The sequence below is a fragment of the Piliocolobus tephrosceles genome, chromosome 3 (genome assembly GCF_002776525.5).
Source record: "Piliocolobus tephrosceles isolate RC106 chromosome 3, ASM277652v3, whole genome shotgun sequence".
Classification (NCBI taxonomy): Eukaryota; Metazoa; Chordata; class Mammalia; order Primates; family Cercopithecidae; genus Piliocolobus; species Piliocolobus tephrosceles.
In genome coordinates this window covers 113,560,884-113,583,171 of record NC_045436.1, presented here as the reverse complement: position 1 = coordinate 113,583,171, position 22,288 = coordinate 113,560,884, and the positions used below count along the sequence as shown (strand labels likewise).

Sequence of the window (22,288 nt, the reverse complement as noted above, 5' to 3'; positions counted from 1 at the left end):
GAAACTGTTGTGGGGCTTGGGGAAGAGAAGCAAAGCCCAATGTCCATATGTTAATAATCTCTGCAGCCACTGTTCAGAGGACACATGGAAGGGCCAAGAATGAACCAAAGCAGACAGGCCAGTGGTCCCCAAGTCACGCAGCGGGGAGCAGCTGGTGACCCAGAATGAAGTGGCAGCAAGGAAACGGGCAAACTGGAAAGGACGCTGAAGGTAGTCCGGCCAGGCTGAGTGATGCATGGAATGGGTGAGGGAAGAGCAGGCCAGCGGCGACCCTCAGTCACCTTCCTCAAGGGTGCGTCGAGATCAAGGAGCCAAGAGTCATCAGCCCAGGAGACATGGAAAAGCGCTGGGAGTGCTCCGCGCTCATTCCTTACGTTCGAAGGCCGAGTGCGGCTCCTTACTGCTGACCCTGAGCCTGCTCTGGAGCCAGAGGTCTGGCTCTGTTCACTGATCACACAGGCTCTCAGTAAATACTTGCTGAGTCTACAGAACAAGAACATAAACTTTGATGATTTCACTGCACATACTGTTGACAAGAAAATGCCAACGATCCACATAAAACAGATGTACAAAACACACGGCCAATAAACACTCCCTACAAAGGCTTCTGGGAGCAGAGCTGATGGAGACCTGTGGCCTGCTCTGTATCTGGACTGGAATGCGCCGGTAGGATTTTCCACCCAGCAGACTGGTGGGGTTGGGGTAATGTTAAAAACGCACATTTTAAGTTCATGATCATGTGTCTTCTGATATGAGAAACTTATTTTCTCCATTGTCAGTAAAGAAAAATGTAGAAGATCAAGATTAAGACATATAATCTTTCAGAGGACTAACATAATGAAACTGAATCAACATTTACTAAACATTTTGAGATGTTTGACAGGTGTCTATTAAAGGAAAAAATAAAAAGCAGCATCCTAAGTACAGTTAAAATTAGTTTGGAACATGCTGAGTCAAACGGGTTTCTTCACAGAGCTGAGCAACCTGACATGTTTCTCAACAAACAAAAGGGGAAGGTGGCCAGCCACATCTCCAGCTTCACTTAACCCCAAACCCTGTGTCTTGAAATCACCAATAACATCTCTCAGAAAAAAAACCAGCCTGGGAAATGTTTGCCTGTTCATTAAATAACACAGCACTACATCTAAGAGTAACAAAAAATATAAAACCAGTTACTTCTCATTAATCACACTGTACAAGAGAAAACACTAACAAATGAAATACAATATCCAGGCCGGGCATGGTGGTTCACGCCTGTAATCCCAGCACTTTAGGAGGCCGAGGCAGGCGGATCACAAGGTCAGGAGATCAAGACCATCCTGGTGAAATCCCATCTCTACTAAAAATACAAAAATTTAGCCGGGAGTGGTGGCGGCGCCCGCAGTCCCAGCTACTCAGGAAGCCGAGGCAGGAGAAATGTCTTGAGCCCAGGAGGCGGAGCTTGCAGTGAGCCGAGATCGTGCCACTGCACTCCAGCCTGGGCAACAGAGCAAGACTCCACCTATAAAACAAACAAACAAACAAACAAAAAACGAAATACAGTATCCAATATTAAAGACAAATAGACAAATAAATGAGAAATCTGTAATTTGAATACATTATTCTACAAAGGATTCAGGTTTCCATGTATTATCTGCATAGGGAGCTATGAACTGACGTGCTAACCACTGAAGCACCCACGACATGTTACTAGCTCTGTTTATCACAGGCTGCTCTGCAAAACTCAAGTCTAAATATTTAACTTTTCACCTTTAGAAAGAGTCTATAACATGTTTCCATAAGGACCTTGAGAAACATAACATAAGCACAGTGTTAATGGAAAAATCAAACTCTCTAAAATATTTTAAAGGGGTTTATTCTGAGTGGCCATGGCCTAGGGAACAGTCTGGAGAGTGGTCCCCAGATGGCCGGGTTACAGTTTGGTTTTGTGCATTTTACAGAGACAGGAGTGACGGGCAAAGACATACATCAGTCCATGGAGGATGATGTTGGTTTGGCCCAAAAAGGTGGGGCATCTCAAAGAGAAGGAGGGCATAAGTCATAAATGGGTTTTAGGGATTCTTTACTTGACAATTGGTTGAGAAAGTTGAGCTACTGTCTAAAGACCTGAAGTCAGTGGGAAAGAAGGAGTGAGTCAAGATAAGGGGGTGTGGGGCCGAGGCCCTTGTTACATAAAGGAAACCTCACAGGTGGCAGCCCTTGGAGGGAAGAGATGGTGAATGTCTCTTTTCACACTTTAAAAGTGTCAGGCTCTCAGTTCATCGCTCCTAGATCTGGGAAAGGCTGAGAAAGGCAGGCCTGGCTGCATGAATAGATTCTCTACAGATGCAAATTTCCCCCAAAAAGACAGCTTTGCAGTACCATTTCAAAATATGTCAAAGCAACATATTTTGCAGTAAAATACTTTGATTTTCTTCAGGGTCTGCTATCTGTCATGGATGCTATAGCAGAGTCAGGTTGGAAAGTAAGCTACGTTATACCTGTTTAAGGAGCCCTTATGGTTGGTGAGGAGTGACTTCACCCTTGCTTTGCGTGACCTTAGGTTTTGTTCATAATTTGGAATCTTATGGCCACAGAGAGTCTGTTCTGTCGGTCTCAGGATCTCCATTTTAACCTAACACCGGTCAGCGGTGCCTAAACTCCAAAAGGGAGTGGGCATAACAAGGCATGTCTGACCTTCCTTCCTGTCATGGCCGGGAATTTCATTTTTAAGGTTTTTCTAGGGTCCCGTTGGCCAAGAGGGAAGTGCTCAGTCAGTAGGGAGACTTAGGATTTTAGTTTTAGTTTACAACCCTATACAGAAACACCCCACACACTCACGCAAGAGGGAGAGGGTAGAACCAGGCGTGTCTGATCTCCCTTCCATTCCGGCCAATAATTCTGTTTTTTGGGTTTCTCTGGGGGCCCTTTGGCCAAAAGGGGGTCCAGTCAGTCAGCTGTGGGCGGGGAGGAGGCTTAGAATTTTATTTTAGATTTACAACAGCTAGAACTTCAGAAATAGTTTTAAACATTTACATTATCTTCAACATCTTACTTTTACTATTTGCAAAGAGAAAACAATATAATTTTCAGATATACTTTACCAAATGGAGTGGTCCAGGTGGCGGGCTGGGTATTAAAGATAGCTTCGCAGCAAAATCTTTTATAGGATTATCAACTTCAAAATCTTTATAGAGCTTTAGATTAGCCAATAAACTGAAATTCAGAAAACAAAAATCAAACCGCAAAATAAAAATGAGAACCCAGTTGTCATCCTTAGCGTTTCTAATCACACTGGAATCTCCCCAGGGTCTGCAGCAGTGGCTCCAAGACCTTGCATCAAGAGCAGAGTCACCAAGCTGTTGGACAGCAGCAGAGTGGCCCCAGGTTGGCAGTAGTGCCTGAAAGGTGGCACAAAGGGAGCTTTATTTTCAAAGGGGGAGGCCTGGTCATGCTCTGTTTCCTCATCTGGGTGCTAGTTACATGTGTGTGTTCAGTTTGTGGAAAATCACTGGAATTTGTGCGTTTTTCTGTAGGTGTGTTTTACCTCAGTAAGGAATAAAAGAACAAACTTCTGGAAGGAGAGTGCTTGAAAAAGTCTGTTTCCAAAATGGACTCTGACTTTCAAAGTACTGTACACAATTTAAAATTGTAAGAGGGGCCGGGTGCGGTGGCTCACGCCTGTAATCCCAGCACTTTGGGAGGCCGAGGCAGGTGGATCACGAGGTCAGGAGATCGAGACCATCCTGGCTAACATTGTGAAACCCCATCTCTACTAAAAATACAAAAAATTAGCCGGGCATGGTGGTGGGCACCTGTAGTCCCAGCTACTCGGGAGGCTGAGGCAGGAGAATGGCGTGAACCCGGGAGGCGGAGTTTGCAGTAGGCCAAGATAGTGCCACTGCACTCCAGCCTGGGGGACAGAGTGAGACTCTGTCTCAAAAAAAAAGAAAAAAAAAAAAAACTATAAGAGAGGTGGGTGTGGTGGCTCACACTGGTATTCCCAGCACTTTGGGAGTCTGAGGCGGGAGAATCACTTGAGGCCAGGAGTTCAAGACCAGCCTGCACAAAATAGTGAGACCCCCGTCTCTACAAAAAATTTAAAAATTATCATGTTGTAGTGGTGCGCGCCTGTAGTCCCAGCTGCCTGGGAGATGGAGGTAGGAGGATCACTTGAGCCTGGGAGTGTGAGGACGCAGTGGACTATGATAGCGGCACTGCACTGCAGCCTGAGTGACTGTGAGACCTTGTCTCTCAAAAAAATCTGTAAATAAAAATTTAAAAAACAACTGCCCATACTCTGATTCCCAAAACACAATTAAATATACTCTTGCCCATTTTTTGTCCGTGTGGAGACATATTTGGCATATTATCACGCTAACAGAACAGACTTTTTTAAAACTACAAATTCGTGTTGTCACACTGCAATTTGAATTTCTGTCATTTGCCTCTTTTAGCTGCATTCTGTGTCCGTATTTTGCCCCTTCTAGTTCTGATCACACAGTAACGGGCACTGAGAAAGAAAGAAGCATGAAAATGAGCACATTTTTCAAGTTAAATATGTGTTTGCATGAATGTCTAGCAGGAGGATATCTGTTGCCCATCACAACACCTCCTTTCTTCCTGTCTCCCAAGGGCATCTGTCTGGCCACCACCCATTCATGTCAGCTAACAAAAGGTGGAAGTAACCATCTACATTTTACGGAAGAGGAAACTAGAGATTGGTGAAAACGTTGTTTACCTTCAAGTAATGAAGATCATCAGTTAGTAAATAAAAGGGGACCATGTCCAGGCTTACTCTGTCACTTCCTGGGCACTGGTGACAGACATTCAGCAAACATGCATATGCTCAATTCACCTGCTCATTGACTATGACCAGTCAGCTCTCTGTTCTCAAAGATATTTTATGTCGGCCGGGCGCGGTGGCTCAAGCCTGTAATCCCAGCACTGTGGGAGGCCGAGATGGGCGGATCACTAGGTCAGGAGATCGAGACCATCCTGGCTAACACGGTGAAACCCCGTCTCTACTAAAAAATACAAAAAACTAGCAGGGCGAGGTGGCGGGCACCTGTAGTCCCAGCTACTTGGGAGGCTGAGGCAGGAGAATGGCATAAACCCGGGAGGCAGAGCTTGCAGTGAGCTGAGATCTGGCCACTGCACCCCAGCCTGGGCAACAGAGCGAGACTCTGTCTCAAAAAAAAAAAAAAAAAAAGATATTTTATGTCTATGGCAATAAAATGTAGACTAGACCCAAACTATGTCCAAAAGCCAGTTGTATTTTAAGAAGTAAACCACTGAAGTGCTGGGATTTGAATTACGGGTCATTGATTTGAACAGTAAGGTTCCAGCTCACCCTCCATGGGGCTCATCCCTCTGGTCAAGGCAGAAAGTCTCAAATGACTGCGCTTTGCAAGACACAGAATAGCACCCATTCAGCGATTTGCCACAGCTCATTCTCCAGCACGATGACACAAAGTGAACTGTTGTTAACTGCTTTCTCCTCAGCCTTTAATCAAACAAGTACAAATTCTAAGACTGTAACTTTACGAGACTCAAAAGAAACGGCTCCATGCACAAGTGCCCACTGGGACTGACCATATCTGAACTCAGACTACAGCCCCCGAAGTCACAAAAGCATCCTTTGATAACGAGAGCCTACTGGGTTCTACACGATGTCTTTCTGATTTTTCAAAAGTTCTTTACATCCTCAGCCTATCTACTTACTATCAGCAGGGAGACAGTTACAGGTTCTACAAAACAAGGTGGCAGGGTCTTGCTCTGTCACCTAGGCTGGAGTGCTGTGGTGCAATCACAGCTCACTGCAGCCTTGAACTCCTAGGCTCAAGCCATCGTCCTGCCTCAGCCTCCCCAGTAGCTGGGACTACAGGCACGCACCACGGCGCCCAATTAGTTTTTAAATTGTTTTTTAGAGACAGGGTATTGCTATGTTTCCCAGGCTTGTCTCAAACCCCTGGGCTCAAACAATCCTCCCATCTTAGCCTCCCAATATGCTGGGATTACAGGTGTGAGCCACCACACCCAGCCAAGGTCATCTTTAAAATGTCAATAAACCTCATCAGAACAAACAGCAGCCTCCTAATATTCTCAGCTAGGAAAAGAGTTTTTCCTAATATACGCCTCTTTGTGAAAATCTAAACAAAATGAAAATCCTGCACATCAACCTTACTTCCCACCGTGTGGCTTTATCCCTTTCCTACCATGCCATTACCGTATGTTACCAGTCACAGAGAGGAGCGCCTGCTGCCGCACCCCCCTGCCCACTACCCCCAGCCTTAAGCAGCAGCCTAAGAGGCACAGAGAACTGCCCCTCCTACTGCCCCCAGCCCCCGGTCCCCCAGCTCACCTGGAGAGGCACAGAGAGCTGCCCCCACCGTCCCCACCCCCCACCCCTCGGTGCCCTGGCTCACTGGAGAGGCACAGAGAGCTGTCCCCTACCACCCCCAGCCCCCGGTGCCCCAGCTCACCAGGAGAGGCAGTCCTTGAGGGAGTTGTAATAGGGGAACCTGGAGACCACGCACACGGCGTAGGGCACGAAGCAGCCAGCAGCGCCCACAGCTGGCCGGGATGGCTCCCCGTGCGTTGTGCCATTGTAGAAACAGTACTCATCCTACATGAAAAGCAACAGTGACATTGTCACCTCCCCACCTTGGCAATTCCAGTATCTGTTTCCAGTTGGGTCATGTTTCAGCACAGAACAAGCTGAGAGTCCACCATCCCCACCCCTGCAACGCTGGCCCTCCAGTTAAAGTCTACGGGGTCCCTATTCGGTGCTTGCACCATTTGAGGTGCTGAGGCTACAAAGAGAGCAAGATGCATTCCTGCCCCAGAGAAGCTGATGGCCTTGAGATAAGAACGAACGCATGATTAGAACACAGTAAGACCCAAGACACACAAAGGACTCTGCTTTACAAGGGGGGAAAATGCAGGAGCCACGCACAGGAAGCAGCACCCGCACGTGCCCAGGAAGACAGAGCAGGAGAGGAGGCCTCAGTCTGTGTGGGAGCCACAGCGGTCGTGTTCTAGAAGACCCAGCACACTGCCGAGCTTACAAGCGGCAAAGTATTTGGGGCTCACCAACTGGGCCCTGGGGAAGTGTTGTCAGTTTGGGGTTTTTTGTAGGGATGGAAGGGCATGATGATAGCTTTAGTGTGGGAACTGGCTGGATTTAGGGTACCTATAAGATATCCAGGTAAAGGGAGACGTCCAGGAAATAGTCAGCTACATCATTTGTTTATCTAGCAAAATTTAATAAACATCCGCTTTCCAAGGGTCAGTCTACTCAATTCCAACCCTGCCTGCTGCCGTGTCATCTCGGGCAGGTCTTTTAACCTGTCTCTGCCACCATGTCTCCATCTGTCATTTCCCAACCTCATTCACTGTGGTTAGGATTAAATGAATGACTGTACACAAAGTGCTTACCTCATGCCTGGTGCTGAGCTGCTCACGTGCGCGGCAGCTGCTGCTATTGTTACAGTAGCCGGGGGGAGCTGCAGCTACCCAGACACAATATGGTTCCCACCCTCAAGTCACGTAGTGTAGTGTCGTGTCGTGTCGGAGGAAAGGCAGAGGAGAGTATATGAGAGGAGCTGGGACTGTTTTATCAATAGAACGATAGTTGCGGGCTGGGCATGCAGCTCACACCTGTCATCCCAACACTTTTGGAGGCTGAGGCAGGATTCCAGTAGTTCAAGATCAGCATGGGCAACATAGCAAGATCTCATCTCTACAAAAAATACAAAATATTAGCTGGGCACGGTGGTGCACACCTGTGGTCCCAGCTACTCAGGAGACTGAGGTGGGAGAATCACTTGAGCTAGCCCTGGAGATCAAGGATGCAGTGAGCCGTGATCGCACCACTGCACTCCAGCCTGGGCGACACGAGACTGTCTCAAAAAAAAAGAAAGAACGATAGATATAGCGGTCATCCGGATACATGGCGAAGAAGGGGAGGTGAGTGCTGTGGGGCCTCGGGACACCCCGAAACTACACAGCTGCTAGGAGGGCAGGAGCGGGGCCAGGCATGCCCACGCCAGGCCGGCAAAGTGGGAACAGTGGCATCTGCTGTACCGATGCAAACCAGAGGGGCAGCTCCTTTGTTTAACATGTGTATTTCATGATAACGAAAATAACATGCTCGTTGCTCCTGGTAGGTGTTATTTCACAGACAAACTCCCAAGGTGCTTTTCTGAAAGATCCAACATTGTGGATCCTTTCTCATCTGCAACACTGGCTACATGGAGGGGCAGGATTCTCCACCTTCCTCTCATCCCTCCATTAACATAACCCTGGAAGAAAGGCCAGGCACTGCTGGCAGCCAGGTCACAGAGGCAGACGCCAGTCCCCTGCATGCACCGCCCGAGATCTGACCTTGGTTCTGCTCTCAGCACACTGTGAAAATGACCTCTCCCAAAAACATAAGATTATGCATTCAGAGCATCAAGTAGTAAGTTTTGCTCCTGCATATGCATTAAGAACATCCGGGTCTGTCAGTGCTGCCCCATGAGTTTCCAGGGACAGAATCCATGTGATTATACCTCACACCTCCCAACACTCAGTGTCACATGTGTAAGCACGCTTCTATCAACAAAGAAAACACGTGCCCTGGGCTCCGAGGGAATCCAGGCCAGCCACTTCTCTCGACTGCATGGAACTCACAGACTTCCCTTCACGGCACCAGGGCACCGAAACTAAGGCTCTGGCTTAGATCTTGAACTACTTTTTGCTTCGGGAAACCCTCTGGACGTGTGCAGCTGGTCACCCTGCACCTTTGGATACATCATTTCCCCTACAAGCTCCCCAAAGGCCGTCTGATTCACACACACGGCCCTACCCACACAACACTCGCAATATGTGTGACAGACCTAATACGCTGTCAAGTCCAAACCCCAATCGCTCACACCAAAGACAAAAGGCAGAAACAACCCACAGGTCCATTGATGGATACATGGAGAAATAAAACGCGGTCCATCCAAACGATGGAATGTCATTCAGCCATAAAAGGCCGCGGGGCACTGACACATGCTCCACGCACATGAACATCAAAACATGCTAAGGGGAAGAAGCTAGACAAGCAGGCCACGTGTTGTAGGAGTCCACTTACACGAAGTGGCCAGAATAGATACATCCAGAGACAGAAAGGGGATTAGCCAGCCAGGCGCAGCGCTCACGCCTGTAATGCCAGCACTTTGGGAGGCTGAGGCGGGTGGACCACCTGAGGTCAGCAGTTCGAAACCAGCCTGGCCAACATGGTGAAATCTCGTCTCTACTAAAAACACAAAAATTAGCCGGGCCTGGTGGTGGGCGCCTGTAGTCCCAGCTACTTGGGAGGCTGAGGCTGAGGCAGAAAAACCACTTGAACCCAGGAGGCGGAGGTTGCAGTGAGCTGAGATGGCGCCACTGCACTCCACCCTGGGCGACAGAGTGAGACCCCGTCTCAAAAAAAAAAAAAAAAAAAGCAAGCAGATTAGCCATCGCCAGGCAGGAAGGGGAAGCAGGACTGAAGCCTTAATGGTATGGGGCTTTCAGGGATGATGAAAACGTTTTGGACCCAGACACTGGTGGCGGTTGCACAATGCTGTGGATGTACTTAATGTTCCAGAACTGCACACTTTAAAATGGTTAAAATGGTGAATGCTGCGTTATGTGTATTTCACCATAATAAAAAATCTAAACCCAATTTCAGAGGGGAGTAACGGGAACCACCTACGTGCAGGGGCCGGTAGTACTGGGCCACCACGCCATAGGTCCTATTCCCGCAGACATCGGTCAGCACCAGGAAGTGGACGCGATCCTCCTTGGGTTCAGTGGCCACGCACACACCCCCTGCAGGCAGAAAGAGACGAAGAAGAATCCTGTTCTTGCCATGTGGCCTGGGTTACCCACGAGCTGATTACTTCACAGTGTTCAGGACACACCTCTCCAGTTATCAGTGGCAGCGCCTTCATGTCCAAGGTGAGTTTATTCTCCCGATCACGCCTCCGGCCATCTCTCCTCCCTGTGTCCCTCCCCACACAGCAATTTCTTTACAAGCTCTCAAGCACCTGCTAGCCAGTGGCAGTGCTTGCTGGGCGCAGCCGCCCATCTGGCGCCTGTCCCGAGTTTATAATCCCTGTGACCAGGAAATAGCACCAAGTTCTGAGGTGGGTGCTTATGCTAGGTGCTTTGTCTGAGTTTTCTGAAGACCACCAGAAAAATAAAGCCCCAAAACGCAAGCTCACCTGTTAACCGGAACTGGTGAGCCTGGGGACTAAGTGCAGGCCTGTGCTTCTTGCCCCAGTGAAACGGAAAACAGGAGGTGGGAGGGGGAAGCTCAGGTATGCCGGGGGTGGAACAGCTGCAGATGAACTGGGTGTATTTTTAACCTGTCTGCCAACCACTGCAAGACTTCATTTTAAGTGGAAGGGGAAAAGCCTTGAATGCACCAGGAACAAATGGTTTTACCTGGCAGTCCACACGCCTGCCTTCCAGGACTCAATTCTCCAAAACACCAGGACCGCACTCAATGATTTACATTTCCTTCAGCTTTAAAATCCCCAAGATAGGTCGAGCGGTGGCTCACACCTGTAATCCCAGCACTTTGGAAGGCCAAGGCGGGTGGATCACTTGAGGCCAAGGGTTCAAGACCAGCCTGGCCAACATGGTGAAACCCCATTTCTACTAAAGACATAAAGCCAGGCGTGGTGGTGGGCACCTGTAATCCCAGCTACTTGAGAGGCTGACACAGAAGAATCACTTGAACCCAGCAGGTGGAGGTTGAAGTGAGCAGAGATTGTGCTACTGAACTCCAACCTGAGCAACAGAGTGAGACTCTGTCACCACACACGCACAAAAAAAAAAATCCCCAAGATTAAGAAAACTAAATCCCACACAAGAGGAGGCAGTGAGGGTCCCTGGCTCTGCCGCTCGGGCCACCTCCCTTTGCCTGTGAGTTTCTGGGAACAGATCACTCTGGGCGGCTGGCAGCAGGAGGCCCCTAGTGGTGCCCACCTCCTAGACATACCTGGGAAGCACAGCTGGGGCAGGGCAAGGAGGTCCACGCCGTCCGGGACGGTGACATCCTCAGGCTCTGGCACTCTGGAGGGCCCCGGGAGGCCCTTCCACTGCTCTGGTCTGGGCCTCTCTCTCTTCTTTCTGAAGGAGCGCCTCCTGGTTTTACCGAGAGTGCCACAGTTTGCACCAGCCATTTGACTGTCCTCTTTACTGATAAAAGGAGGCACGAAAATGGACAAGACCTCTGGATCAAGAGCAGAAAGATGTTTGACTCCCTTTTTCTGAGCAACCTAAAAAAGGGAAAAATAAGAGTTACTTCTTGTTCCAGGGTGTCCTTTCTGTCTGAGCTTCACTGTTTTTCTCCTCCCCTCGGTGCCCACAAACACTAGCGCCTCAGCACTGTTGTTCAAAGGTGTCACTGGTGTGAGTAGCTTTTCCCACCTGAGGCTCCTGACAGTAAAGGGCTCCTGGGAAGCGTGTTTTAGGAACCTGCTGGGCCCTACGATCAGGGAAGCCACGCAGCCTCGCAGAGCCTGGCTCTTCAGCTGTGCACACGGACAGCAGGACCTTGCCTCCTTCCTATAAAGCACTGCGGTCCAGGCTGGGGACTGGGATCCAGACCTGAGCTCAAGTCCTGGCTGTGCCTCCACCTCCTGGCAGCAAGCTTCTTTGTCCCTTTAAGGGGCGAGTACAGGGAATAAGGGAGACAATGTAGGTCTGGTACTCAGCCCAGTGGGGCTGCCGGGAGCCCGTGGATATACTCTTCAGCCCTCCCTGGGTGGGGGGCAGGCTCTGTATATTGTCAAACCCCATACACACACATTTACCAGGGCCACGCCCTCTGTGCCCCCACCCGGGCCGGTGCTGCCTTTCTACCACACGGATCTGGGAGGATGCACGGGGTGAGAAGAAACGGCACTGGTGGGTACAGAGGAGACATGTGCCCTTCCTCGGCTGACCAAAGAACCCCTCGAATCAATAAAAGGGGGGCATTTGGCCTGTCTCCACTTTAACTTGGCATAATTTTTGTTTTTGCCTTTCTTCTTCCCATCCTTCCCTAAAATAACATAAAGCACATGGGCTATCCCTTCGATCTCTCTTCCATGTTACTACTATGCCCAATACAGCTCCTAGTACCGAGCTAGGACTAAACAAATACTGCTGCCTGGCTGATTTCAGATCTTTCCAAGGTGGGTAAGCTGCAGTCCGTGAGCAAGAAGGAAGTGGTTCCAGTGCTAAACTAGCCCGAAACAGCAAAGCCTAAGCAAGAGGCCCTGGGTACCCAAGGCATGGAGAGACAGGAGGCGGCCGAGGGCAGGTAGTCAAGGGTCTTTAAGGGACCCTAGAAAGGACAGCTTTGCCAGGCGCAGTGACTCATGCCTGTGATCCCAGCACTTTGGGAGGCCAGAGCGGGAGGACTGCTTGAGCCCAGGAGTTCAAGGCCAGCCTAGGCAACAAAATAAGACCTCGTCTCTACAAAAAGTAAAAAAATTAGCCAGGCATGGTGGTGCATGCCTGTGGTCCCAGCTACACGGGAGGCTAAGGCAGAAGGATCACCTGAGCCTAGGAGGCTGAGGCTGCAGTGAGCTGTGATCACACCACTGTATTCTGGCCTGGGTGAAAAAGCAAGACCGGGTCTCAAAAAAAAAAAAAAAAAAAAAAGGAAAGAAGGAAGGAAGGAAGGAAGGAAAGAAGGAAAGAAAGAAAGAAAAAAAGGATAGCACCACCGCCCAGAGAAATGGGACCTTGGCTGATAGAAAAGGCACAGCCAACACTCAACATTCCAGTAAGACGCAGCAGTGACAAAAGGGGAGCTCTTACGCTGGAAGAAATTTCAACAGCGGCAGCAGTTTCCATCAGTAAGCACACTCTAATCTCTATGTGATGATTTGCATGCTACATCACTCAAATTCAGTCAACAATGTTGCTTTACATTTGGAGAAAAAAATGTATCAGTAGGAACCAGGACAAAACATGGGAAATCCATATTATTGTATAATGTAAAAGCTCTAGTGTAGCATGCATTAAAGAAGTCCATTTCCTCAATTACATGTCACTTTCTCTAAAACTTTCCTATCAGAATTGAACGGTTCTGACCTAACAAACGGAGCATGTCCAAGGCAGCATATGAGATGAGTGAGCAGCCCTCCTCCTGGATCCTCGAACTGCCTTGATCCCGCCTCCCTTCTGGTTTCCCTTGGTCTGACGGCTCCTCTCTGGCCCCCACAGACCCTTTTCAGTCCTGCTCACATGTTGCGACTCCCAGGCCTGGGTCCTTCACCTTCCTCCTGGAGGACCTCAGCACTCACAGCACAGACCCAAACGGACAGCCCAGAGTCCTACTCGCAGCCTACACCTCTTTCCAGTCCCAGGCTCCCCCTGACTGCCTCCTGCCACCCCCACAGCACCTCTGGGGTCCCTTAAACTTACAGTCTCAAAAAGTAAGCTCCTGCTAGTTTCCAAAAAGCCTGATCTTCCACCTATGTTCTCTGCAACAAACACAGTGCAGTTCAGGTCTTCAGAGCTGGGACTCCAGCCCCTCACGCCCTGCCCCCATCATGCCCCACCTGCAGACCCACACCTCGGCCACTGGTCCTGGAGAGCCTCTCCATCAGCTCGCTGCTGCCCCACTGCACCATGTTTGCACACCAAGCACCTGCATGACCCGTGGCTCCGGGCAGGTAGCGAGTAACCAGAAGCAAAGCCTTGGAGGTTTCTGTCAGGAGAAGAAGGAAGACACTGCCTCCCACCCAGCCTAGGGCTCCCCACTAGCATCTTGTCCACTTTCTCAAAGAGGGACGTCCCCGTCTGACTGCAGACCAGATACTTTGTGGCCCCAACCCAGCCCTGAAGCATCACAGTCCCATCCCCACATTGAAGAATGCATGTTTGTTTCGCCACGTCAGGATACTGTATCTTCCCATGTGTCATACGTGGGCATGAGTCATAGGACAGTGCTCCCCTGAGCAGCAGGCCAGCTCGCTCCCTAAGCCAGGATGCCCCCGGAGCCAAGCATGACTAAGCCCCCTGGGGTTCTCAGGACACAGAGCACCTCTGCAATGACCTGCTTTTACCCTGCTTTCCCCTGCTCTTCCATGGGCTCAGGGCCCAGCCCCTCACTGCTCCACCTGCGCTGGGGCAGACCCTCCAGCCCCCACACTCACTGAAGGGGGTCTTGGCCACCCTGCAGCCAGGGCCACAGGCTCCTCCAGGCCCCCACCTCCCGGCTCATCACCCCCTGGGGCATCTCGGCCCTGCCCAGTGGTATTCTACCACCTTCCATTGAGGCAGTGCGGTGCAGCAGAAATTGTGTTGTACTCCTCTCCGTCCACACATTTAGCAGAGAAGATGACTGAGGCGACACTGTTCCTCATTCACACTCCTGGCACCTGGGATCTCTTAGAGGCACGCTCAGCCTGGACTGAACATTGGTTCGGTTGACTTGACTAGTTCAGTTGGTTGACTAGAGTCAACACCCGCCCTGTCATTCCTCTAGTTATCTCTTGTCACTTACAATGATGTGCCCCAGATCCAATCAACTTGGCATTCAGTTGCTCACCATACACCTGTTTTTTCTCAGGATGAAATATCTGTTGTCTTTTCTGAATGGACAAGCAATACAATCTCATTTTGCAAAATAACAATATAAAGGCCAGGCACAGTGGCTCATGCCTGTAATCCCAGCACTTTGGGAGGCTGAGGCGGGCAGATCACCTGAGGTTGGGAGTTCAAGACTAGCCTGACCAACATGGAGAAACCCCCTGCCTACTAAAAATACAAAATTAGCCAGGCATAGTGGTACATGCCTGTAATCCCAGCTACTCGGGCGGCTCAGGCAGGAGAATCACTTGAACCTGGGAGGCGGAGGTTGTGATGAGCCGAGACTGCACCATTGCACTCCAGCCTGGGCAACAAGAGCGAAAGTCCGTCCCCCTCCCAAAAAAATAAACAACAATATAGAAATAATAAAGGAGCTAATAGAAAGGGATGACACACTTTGTACAGGGTGACTATATCCTTCCCATTTTATGAATTTGTATGCATTTTATACATTTTAATGCATGTATAAATGTATAGATTTGTTTCACAAATGTAGTAATCCTACATAACAGGTTCCATTAGCTGTTTTAACTACTCCATGTGGCTGACCTCCCTGTTCACAACTGTGCAGTATCACAATAACACAGCATGTGTCAACTCAGTCATGTATTGACCCAGCCTCCTCCTGAGAGATGTGTGGGTGGCTCTCAAGTCTTCACCACACTGAACAGAGCAGTGACACACACTTGCACGCACCCAGTTCTTTCCCTAGAATAAATTCCTGACAACGGAAGTCTTGGCACAAGAGTGTTCAGAGGTTACTTGGTGATACAAGCTGTGGCTGCCCTCAGCCCACAGACCCCACCACCACTGAGATGCTAGTCACCTCTGCCAGTCTGCAGCAGGACGTGAGGTCATTTCCCGTTCTTCTGTCCCGGGTGCGGACTTACTAAACCCCTACCCAATAACCATCATTTTGGTTTTTAAAACTGCTAATTAAAAAGCAAACACCAGAACACTCTCATTGACTTGAGTCACAGATTAATTTCTAAGTTAGAATACAGAGTGCAATTCATCTTCACTATAGGATCGGCCATTATTAAGAGGATAACACAAAGTCATAGATTTTTTTTTTACTACTCTCCAACTGTTTAGTTAGAATTCAATGAAATTTAAAATCCAGTTTCTCAGCTCACTGGCCACTCTACAAGCTCAGTGACCACATGGCCAGTGGCTATTGTACTGGACGGTGCAAAGAGAGGACACAGACTGCCATCACCCAGGAAGATCAGCTGGCCAGTGCTGCTCCGAAACTGAAAGTCTGGATGATGTCCACTAAAAACCATAACAATGGAGCTTCACACGCACGAATTATGCAGGTGACCTGCACTATGGAAGATACTCAGAACACTTTCCACCCCTGTGTGATGGATTTATGATGGATCCCGTCACACCTATGTCTAGTCTCCATAGCAACTAATAAAGGGGTGGCGGTGGGGCGCGCTATATTAAAGGGGTGGAGGGGAATGTAACTAACCACAGTAACTAACATCAGTCTACATTCTCAAATTCTCCGTCACCATTCCCAACAAAACAAACACCACTCCCCCTTCTAGGAAATGAAACGAAAAGGGCCCTCCACTATCCAACATGAAGCTGGATATCCCTCATACCTCCGGACCTCTGTTTTCATGTCTCATCAAGAAGGAATGCCTGGGCCACAGAGAAATGGGGATTTGTAAAAGTCAAGGTAAAAATGATTTAAAAGTCTTGGACATTCAGGCCAGGTGCAGTGGCTCACGCCTGTAATCCCAGCATTTTGGGAGGCCAAGGTGGGCAGATCACAAGGTCAGGAGATGGAGACCATCCTGGCTAACAGGGTGAAACCCCGTTTCTACTAAAAATACAAAAAAAAAAAATCTGCTGGGCATGGTAGCAGGCACCTGTAGTCCCAGCTACTTGGGAGGCTGAGGCAGGGGAATGGTGTGAAGCTCCGGGGGGCGGAGCTTGCAGTGAGCTGAGATTGCACCACTGCACTCCAGCCTGGGAGACAAGCAAGACTCCACCTAAAAAAACAAAAAACAAAAAACAAAAAAACCCTTGGACATTCAAAATAGAACTGCCGGAGAAAACCTAAATACATAAAATCATATGTTTGCTTAACTATAACATCAATGTTGACCTTAAAAGTAGGATGGATCCAAGAAATTGAATCCATCCCCTAATGCTCCTTTTTTTCTTAGTCCTTCACCATTTTTCTCTCCGCCCTTTGCCAAACCCCTAACAGAATCAAAAGACAAAGTAAAGAGGACAAAGTTAAACATGCACAGTAGCACACTGTCCATACTCTCACTTAACCTGGGAACATGAAAATGTTGCAGCGTGTTTAGTTCAGGAATGCACCATTGGCTGGGCGCAGTGGCTCACGCCTGTAATCCCAGCACTTTGGGAGGCTGAGGTGGGAGGATCACTTGAGCTCAGGAATTGGAGACGAGCCTGGGCGACACAGTGAGACCTCCTCTCTATTATAAAATAAAAATAATAATAAAGAAATTTAAAAAAAAAAAGAAAGCACCACTGCAAATATTCCAGTTGATTCACTCTGCTCTCAAAAGACATGTCTCACACCAAGCAACTAATCCCCATGTTGTAACCGCCCTGGAGGAAAGACATCCCGCGGCTGAGGAGACCACAGCAGTAACTAGGTCATTTCCTATTCGAAGAAAAAGGAGGCAATGCCATTTGGCAAATTCGAGGTAGAGACACAAATCAATTCATGATGTTGCGAGGAGACAGAGTTCAAACGGGATCTACTGACATGACAGGGCGTTGAGGGGAAGGAAAGGTTGAGGCAAACGCGGAAACTATTTCCATAGGAGAAGGCTTTTTCACTGAAGTCAAAGCTGGCTTTGTACTGACGCCTAGCAAGGGAAACTCACTGGACACTCACAGACATTCATCTGGTTACTTGCAGGAACATTCACCTTTCTGGGTGACACCCTCTGCCCTGCAGTCTTCATTTTCCCTGGATAGCCCAGCGTCATTTAAATACTCAGAAGCCTCTCTGCCTTTCAATGCTGTCGTCTGCAAAGAGATGAACGGACCTGTGCAGACGCTGGCCAGTGACGCCGGGATCTCCAGGTAACATGACCCAGTCACTGTGTCACAGACAGGCGGGCCAGGAGGAAACCAGAGCCACAGATGGATTCCAGGGAAAGCCAGCGTTACAGAATTAGGAAAAGCTGGAGAAGAAAAAGGAAAACGAGAATTTCCAAAACTGCCGCTTTCCCAGCAGAAGGGAGATGAAGTTGTCACTTTGGCTGCGAGGGTGCAGAGATGGAGGAAGGGTTGGGGTGGGGATGGTACTGCAAGTGAGAAAAATAGCTATAGGCTTCATCGCAAAGCGGTTCATGCAGAATACACGAGGCCAGCGGCTAACTTGCTCTCTCATTATTCCGTGCCTGGTGCAGAACCCACTACCCAGGTGACAACACATCCCAGCATAAAGAATAAAATCATTCACGGCTGGGCCCGCTAGACCGTGAGGCTCCGGCGGCTTCCGCCCGTTGTCTGGTGCACCCCACCTTCAGCACCTGCCCAAGATGGGGGCGACTGAAGACAGAGGCCCCAGAGACGCTCCGAGGCAAGGCACCCCCAGATTCCTGGCTGGCAGCCCAAGTTCGCAGCCGAGGGCCCAGGGCGGGGAGAGGAGAGGAAAGGAAGGAAGGGGAGCAGGACGCTGCTCCGGGGCACCTGCCTGAGCTCGGGTGGGGTCCCTGGCCACAGGCGCGCTGGGTCACTGCCGGGGGGACCGGGACTCAGCCCTCGGAAAGTCCGCCCCAGCCCGCGGGGCACCCGGGCACCCGCTCTCCGACTACTGCCCCGGCTGCTGCCTCGCGGCTCACGTCCGCCTCAGTTTCCCCTCCGGCCCCTTACCTGCTCGAGGCTTTGGAGGCTGTCCCGGGAGGCGCCCAGCAGCGCGCACAGCTCCAGCAGCCTCGAGGGCAGCGACAAGTGCTGCGACGCGGCCTCCGCCATGGCTGCCCGCCGCCCGCTGTGGGTACCGCGCTCGGGTGCCTCGGCCGCTCAGCCGCCCGCAGACCCCTGGGGACCCGCCGCGCCGCCTGGGGTTAGGGTGCGCTGCGAGCGCCGTCCGCGGGGCGGGGCTGGAGGCAGGGCCTGAAGGGGCGGGGCCCGAGCCGAGGCGGGGCCTGGAGAGCCCCAGCGGATCCCGCGGGGAGACAGAGTTTGGGGGCGGGGCTTGACTGGATGGGGAGGTCCTGGGCGGGGCTTGGAGTGGCTGGCCCGGCCCCAGGGACGCGGACTTAGGGGCGGGGCCAGTCCTGGGGCGGGTGCTGCTGGAAACCCGCGTGCCGTCATTTCCGAACCCGCCTGCGGGCCCTGGCGCGTGCGCGGCGTTGTAGCACGCGCCCCCTTCCTTCGGCCCCGCCCCGCCCCACTGGCCGCCCGCTCCCTGGGGGACCGAGGGAGGAACGGGCGGGGTCCTCAGGTGCCCGGCGACGTCATCCAGCCCCCTAGGCTCCAGGGCGCAAAGGGTCCCCTGATCTGGCAGTCCCTGGACCCACCCTGGAGAGCGTGGGGGCCCAAAGGCCGGACGCGCCGTCCGCCGCGGCCTCCGGGAAGGCCTCCCTTGCCAGGACAGCGGAGTTGGCCGGATGTGGACAGCAGGAAGGGCCAGCGGGAGGGGGGTTGGAAAGATCCACTCCTGGTTAATAACTCTGCCGGGTTAACCTAGGGCCGGCCATGTCCAGTACGGACTTGAGTAAAATTCAGCAGGAAAGGGAGCAGAGTGGGCGCTGCTAGAGGGAGGCTTCAGGACTGAGGGTCAGAGGCCCAAGGCCTGGCAGGGCCCTTCCGTCGTGAGCTCCAGGGGAGCTCCAGCTCCATCAGCTTGGCCTGATGACCGGTGGGCCACGGGCCTCTTCCAGCCTCAGGCTGACCCCAGAGAAAGGGCAGCCCACAAGCCCGGGAGGCCGACTTGCTGCCTGGTCATTGCTGCAGAGCCTGGAGGGGGCCCAGGCTCAGTCCCTGCTGACCTTCGGCTCCCTTTATCCTGCCATAGCCATCTGTGTAACCCAGGGGAAATGATTCCAAAGGGACTTCCACTTCTGATAATCTATGATTCTGTTTTTTAAAAAACAAAACTCTAAATTGCTTAATGTCAAACATCTGTCATCAGCTGACCAGGAAAAGGAACAGTAGGTACAAAGCAAGGCAACATCAGAAAGGGGAGCCCTGAGGAATTTCTCCCTCCTTCCCCAAGCTGGGTGAGGTCGTGACTGCAGCCTGACTCACGGGTTTTATTTCGCTTAGTAACCTAAAGATGGCGAGGATCCGCTAGTTCTGCCTCAGGCCTGGAGGCTGCCTGCCGTGGGTGACTCTCATCGGTGAGCCCAGGCCACAGTTGTTATAATCTCTGACTTCAAAAGAAAGACCGATTTCATGCACAATTGCCTGTCTCTCTCGACAGTGGCATCCGTTTTTGTTGCTGTCTTTCTGCTTGTTTTTGAGACAAGAGTTTTGCTCTTGTAGCCCAGGCTGCAGTGCAGTGGCGTGATCTCAGCTCACCGCAACCTCCACCTCCCAGGTTCAAGCGATTCTCCTGCCTCAGCCTCCAGAGTAGCTGGAATTACAGGCGCCCACTACCACACCTCACTAATTTTTGTATTTTTAGTGGAGATGGGGTTTCACCATGTTAGCCAAGCTGGTCTCAAACTCCTGACCTTAGGTGATCCACCTGCTTTGGCCTCCCAAAGTCCTGGGATTACAGGCGTGAGCCACCACGCCCAGCCTCGGTGGCCTCATTTTTAGCAGCCTCTGCAAAGTGCACAGTCTGAGTCCATCACCTGGAGTCCCCAGCATGCAGGAGAGAGGCTCTCAGCCTGGGCTGGAGCCATGAGCCACTCCCTGAGGGCGCACGGGGCCTGGGTCTGGCTCCTCTGTGTGTTGCTATGTGACAGGTGAGCTCAACAGCCCTAAGCCGTGACTTCCTGAGGGGCAGTGGTCAAGATTCAAGGAGGTAAACACATGGCAGCTCTTGCCACAAGGACCCAGTGAGGCTCAAGCGAGAGCAGGTCTCTGCTGTCCCTTTATTGCCAAAAGGCCAAATGCTTTAAGGAAGAGAGCTCCAGCAGTGCACAGAGCTTGCAGTTGACTCCGTTAGGCCCCCTTTTCCTCCTCTTTAAAACCAGATAATTGGGCCAGATGACCTCTGAGGGGCTCCCAGCTCTGCGCTTGTTAATACATTCCTGTTTCTCATGCCACAGGTCCTTCCAAAGTGCCTACGGAAAGCTTTGGCCCATCCTTGAAAAATTGCTAATGGGTTTGGAGATCCAAGGTGGAGATGACTAGCAATCAAGCTCAAAGGTGGAAAAGTCACGTCGAGGCAGATGAGCAGATGAGGGGACCTCGAGAAGAAGAGAGGGGCACGGAGAGCCCAGCCAGCAGGAACAGTTGCCCCAGTAGGCAGCACTGCCCCACATCAGAGTCGAGGAAAGCAAAGCTCAGACTGGATAAAAGAAAGCTGCAAACACGGTCAGCGCCACTGCATGTGGGCTCAGAGCACGTGACCCTCCTTCCCTGTGTGTGCCTGTGAAATGGGTTTACTGCTCTAACTCTCAGGGACACTGTGAAGATCAAACGAGAAAATAGAAATAAACATGATTTATAAACCATAAAGTACTGATACCAAAAGAGGGGCGAGCTCAACATTGCGAATGTGCTGATACTAAACGGTTCACTTTAAGATGGTTTTACGGTGTGTGAATTTCACTTGAATAAATTTTTTTAATGGAGTTCATGGGGACGCTGCAGGATGTCAATAACCTTTGGACATTTTAGCAGCACTTCAGGTGTTAAAATTATTTTTTTAAAAATACAGGATGAAGGGAAAAGCTTCTTGACATTGGATCTGGCAGTGATTCCTTGCATATGACCCCAAAAGCACAGATAACAAAAGAAAAAATAGTTAAATTGTCTTCATCAAAGTTAAAACTTTTGTACATCAAAGAACTCTTTCAAAAGAGTGAAAAAGTCACAGAATAAGAGAAAATGTTTGCCGATCATATACCTGATAAAGAATTAATATTCAGAGCCAGATGCAGTGGCTCATACCTGTAATCCCAGCACTTTGGGATGCCAAGACAGGCAGATCACTTGAGGTCAGGAGTTCGAGACAAGCCCGGCCAAAATGTTGAAACCCCAGCTCTACTAAAATACAAAAATTAGCCAGGCGTGGTGGCGGGCACCCAGCTATTCAGGAATCTGAGGCAGGAGAATCGCTTGAACCCAGAAGGCAGAGGTTGCAGTTAACCAAGATCACGCAACTGCGCTCCAGCCTGGGTGACAAAGTGAGATCCCATCTCAAAAAAAAAAAAAAAAAAAAAAAAGAGTTATTATTCAGAATATATTAAGAATTCCTACAACTCAACAACAAAAAAAATCCAGCCCAATTAAAAAGTGGGCACAGACCCAAATTGACATTTCTTAGAAGACACACAAATGGTCAATAAGCTCAGGAAAAGATGTTTAACATCACTAATCATTAGGGAAATGGACATCAAAGCTAAAATGAGATACCATGTCACACTTATTAGATGTTATTTTTTAAAAATAACAAGAAAAAATAAGAAATGTGGGCGAGGATATAAAGAAATGGAAACCCTTGTGGACTGTTGTTGGGGATGTGAAATGGCACAGCTGCTGTGGAAAACAGTATGGCAGTTCCTCACAAAACTAA

The 22,288-nt window shown here is 50.3% G+C and overlaps 1 protein-coding gene and 1 long non-coding RNA gene across 4 annotated transcripts; one reads left to right on the top strand and one right to left on the bottom strand.

Annotated features, from left to right (window-relative positions):
- Positions 1–3,053: 3,053 nt before the first annotated feature.
- LOC113223426 (DENN domain-containing protein 3-like) lies at positions 3,054–18,699 on the bottom strand. Of its 2 annotated transcripts, XM_026452891.2 has the most exons (5): positions 18,466–18,699; positions 11,000–11,279; positions 9,707–9,822; positions 6,465–6,607; positions 3,054–3,195 (listed from the first exon to the last, which is right to left on the bottom strand). In XM_026452891.2, exons 1-5 carry the CDS (start codon positions 18,565–18,567, stop codon positions 3,069–3,071), a joined length of 768 nt encoding a protein of 255 aa, XP_026308676.1. In that variant the 5' UTR covers positions 18,568–18,699; the 3' UTR covers positions 3,054–3,068. The 2 variants fall into 2 exon arrangements, with proteins under 2 accessions (XP_026308676.1, XP_026308677.1); XM_026452892.2 differs by lacking the exon at positions 3,054–3,195 and having other exon boundaries at positions 6,461–6,607; positions 18,466–18,698.
- LOC111553355 lies at positions 17,309–21,349 on the top strand. Of its 2 annotated transcripts, none has more exons than XR_002734922.2 (2): positions 17,309–17,670; positions 20,817–21,349. It is a non-coding gene; the product is annotated as an uncharacterized LOC111553355 (long non-coding RNA). The 2 variants fall into 2 exon arrangements; XR_002734923.1 differs by lacking the exon at positions 17,309–17,670 and adding an exon at positions 18,959–19,937.
- The last annotated feature ends 939 nt before the right edge of the window (positions 21,350–22,288 follow it).